The sequence below is a fragment of the Nomascus leucogenys genome, chromosome 20 (genome assembly GCF_006542625.1).
Source record: "Nomascus leucogenys isolate Asia chromosome 20, Asia_NLE_v1, whole genome shotgun sequence".
In the NCBI taxonomy this organism is placed as follows: Eukaryota; Metazoa; Chordata; class Mammalia; order Primates; family Hylobatidae; genus Nomascus; species Nomascus leucogenys.
Window position 1 is genome coordinate 77,694,545 of NC_044400.1, and position 2,684 is coordinate 77,697,228.

At 46.4% G+C, this 2,684-nt stretch overlaps 1 protein-coding gene across 2 annotated transcripts; it reads right to left on the bottom strand.

The window, feature by feature from the left end:
- Nucleotides 1–224: 224 nt before the first annotated feature.
- Nucleotides 225–2,456, bottom strand: MRFAP1L1 (Morf4 family associated protein 1 like 1). 2 transcript variants are annotated; one of them, XM_003278522.2, is made up of 2 exons: nt 1,751–2,456; nt 225–1,167 (listed from the first exon to the last, which is right to left on the bottom strand). In XM_003278522.2, exon 1 carries the CDS (start codon nt 2,147–2,149, stop codon nt 1,766–1,768), a length of 384 nt encoding a protein of 127 aa, XP_003278570.1. In that variant the 5' UTR covers nt 2,150–2,456; the 3' UTR covers nt 225–1,167; nt 1,751–1,765. The 2 variants fall into 2 exon arrangements, with proteins under 2 accessions (XP_003278570.1, XP_012355172.1); XM_012499718.1 differs by having other exon boundaries at nt 1,746–2,456.
- Between the last annotated feature and the right edge of the window lie 228 nt (nt 2,457–2,684).

The window sequence follows — 2,684 nt, forward strand, 5'->3', positions numbered from 1 at the left end:
CCACTACTTGACTAAACACACTTCCGCTGCTGAAAAGCAGGGGCTTGGCCCAGAGGATGGCCGAAAGTTTTTCTCTTCAGAACTGAGTGTTCTGTCAGCTCATCTCCATAGCACCTTCCAGAAATAATTCTCCCTCTTGGTTAAAGGCTCTTGGTAAGCCTTTAACTACAAGCAGTTCAACCTCATTTGATGACATTCAACGAAGAACATCCATTTCAAACAAATTTGTTTATGATTCTTTTATTAGCACACACAGGAGGGGCTTTGGTCATGTGAACAAAAAATTTATTTCTTAAAAAAGGCTTTTTAGGTTTTTGTTTTTCAAGGCAAATTAACACTTATTATACGTTTGACTTTGACCTCCAATCTGACAGGTCTACTACGCTGATGAACTGGAAGAGACTTTCCAGGCCCTGATAATGTCTTTTCCTTTCTCCGGCCTCTTAAAGCTCTCTGTAGACTGTCTCTTCGATGCCATTCTCTGATGCCCCTATAATGTGTGAGGGTATTACAATAGTCCCTATTCAAACTGCCTCGTCATAAAAGGTCAGCTACGTTGTCTAAATCGACTCACCTGACAGGTTACACAATATATATCAGACAATGTGCCACAAAACATAGCTCTCCTCTTTTGTCTCACAGAGGAACTAAAGTTCCAAAATATATACAAAACCATCTTCCATCTCCAACTGTCTTCTCATTCTTCCCAGCTTTATGCAAAGCAGTCTCATTAATACATTCTTCACCAGGCTCAACCAAGTAGTGTAGTGTCTTCCATTGCACCTCTAAAGTTGGAAGATTCTGATCCCAAGTCTTGAAGTGTTCCAAAAAACAATCAGGTCACAAAGGTAACAGCAAAATACAAGGCCATGCCCGACATTTCAAAAACACAGCGAAGTAACAAGAATAAACGTGACCACGAAAACAACTTAATTAAGCCCCATTTCTCTTCTGAGAGTATTTCTTCGACAAAAGTTATATTTCCAGAACCAAACATATTTGGTGATCTAAATCCACATCGAGGTCATCAATCACTGACCATAAGGGAGACTGTTACATGGGGGTAAAAAACATACAAAAACAAAACAGAGAAAATGACAAGCTGTTTCAGTTTCCTCAAGGTGTCAGTTCATCCTTACCAGTTGACTACAGTCCTCAGCTGTGAACCTAAAGCACAATTGGGAGAAATTTACCATGAAGACATTGACTCTCAAAGTTCCATATCCTGATGTTAAAAATAAATGTGAACCACCCAGAAGAATGCCACTTCTTTGAGACACGGTCCTCTGACAGACCTCATAGAACAATCTGGAAATTTCAGGTAATGGCCTCTGGCTTTACTCTTTCTTTCTCTTTCCCTGCGTTCTCAGCCTGCGTTCCACTGTGCTCTACGGCCTACGTCTTCCTTGGCTTTCCCCAAACTCCCTTAGTGCCTAGACAGGTCTACTTCTGGCGACTGCCCTATTAGAATTGACTTTCATGTTTCACAAAAACAAACCCGAAGTTACCGTTATTTTTCTCTAATTACCAGTGTGGGAGGGAGAGGCCACAAAAAAACGGTATACTAACACCTAACAAAACCAGCACGCATTCTTTCCTCTTGACCCCTACTTTGTTCCCAATGCTCAATTTTTGATGCAATAAAATGGGGGATGCAGGCCTAGAACATAACTTTTTACAGGGCGCGGTTTAACCACGCTTAGGGCGACTACTGAGTTCCATCCAAGCTCCAGCTAGTTTCCGACCTTACCACCGATCTCCTCCTTCAAGAAGACTCGCTTCTCTCTATTCGCCAGACGAGCTCGACCAGCATCTCTGCCATCTTCGCAATCTCCTTGGCTTTCTCCTCAGCCTTCTCGCACAACTCCGACACTCTCTCGTCAGCTTCGCCACTTGGGTGCTGCACGTGATTGAGGGCGCTCTCCTCCGAGGCCTCCACCTGCGTTTTGATCTGGATAAGCATATTGTCCATCTCCCACAGCTTGCTCCTGGTCCGCAGGTACGCCCGCCCGTGCTCGCGTATAAGAGACGCGATGTCCTCGCGCATCTCGTTGATGACCGGCAGCAGGAACTGCTCGAAATCCTCCTCGGGCTCTAGCACCTCCACTTCCTCAGGCGCTTCCACCTCGTCTATGTCCAGGGGCCGCATCTCCTCCTGCCGTTTCTTCAGTACCGCAGTAGGGGCGTTCTTCTCACCGGAACCCCCCAGGAACTGGAGATCAGCAGTTACTGCTGGAGGCTGAGCGACCCACACGCTTTGTCAATTGTACTCCCGAATTATCTTTATTTTTTTTTCTTCCTTTTAATTGTAAGCCTTTCGCTTCACAACTCTGTGGGAAGAATCGCCGTGGATGCACACAGCGAAGCGGCCTACAAAATGGAGTCGCAGCCGTCAACGCGCCCTCGGCCTTTTTGCGGCCTTTTCACGACAGAGCCGGGCCCCTTTACGGTCACGCCTTCGGCAAGATCTGGTAGCGGGCGCGCGCACGTAAAGTGGCCTCGGGCGCGCGCACGTCCACCAACAGCTGCTTCCCGGCGCCCCGCCTCGCCCTCTAATTTAGATCGGTGGCGGCAGGTTTGTTCGCGTCTTCATCTAAAGCTTCCCTTCAGAGGGCTTTTACTTTTATTATTTTTTTTAAGTAAAAGTGACCCTCCCTTCCCTATATTTGAATAAGACTGGCTGG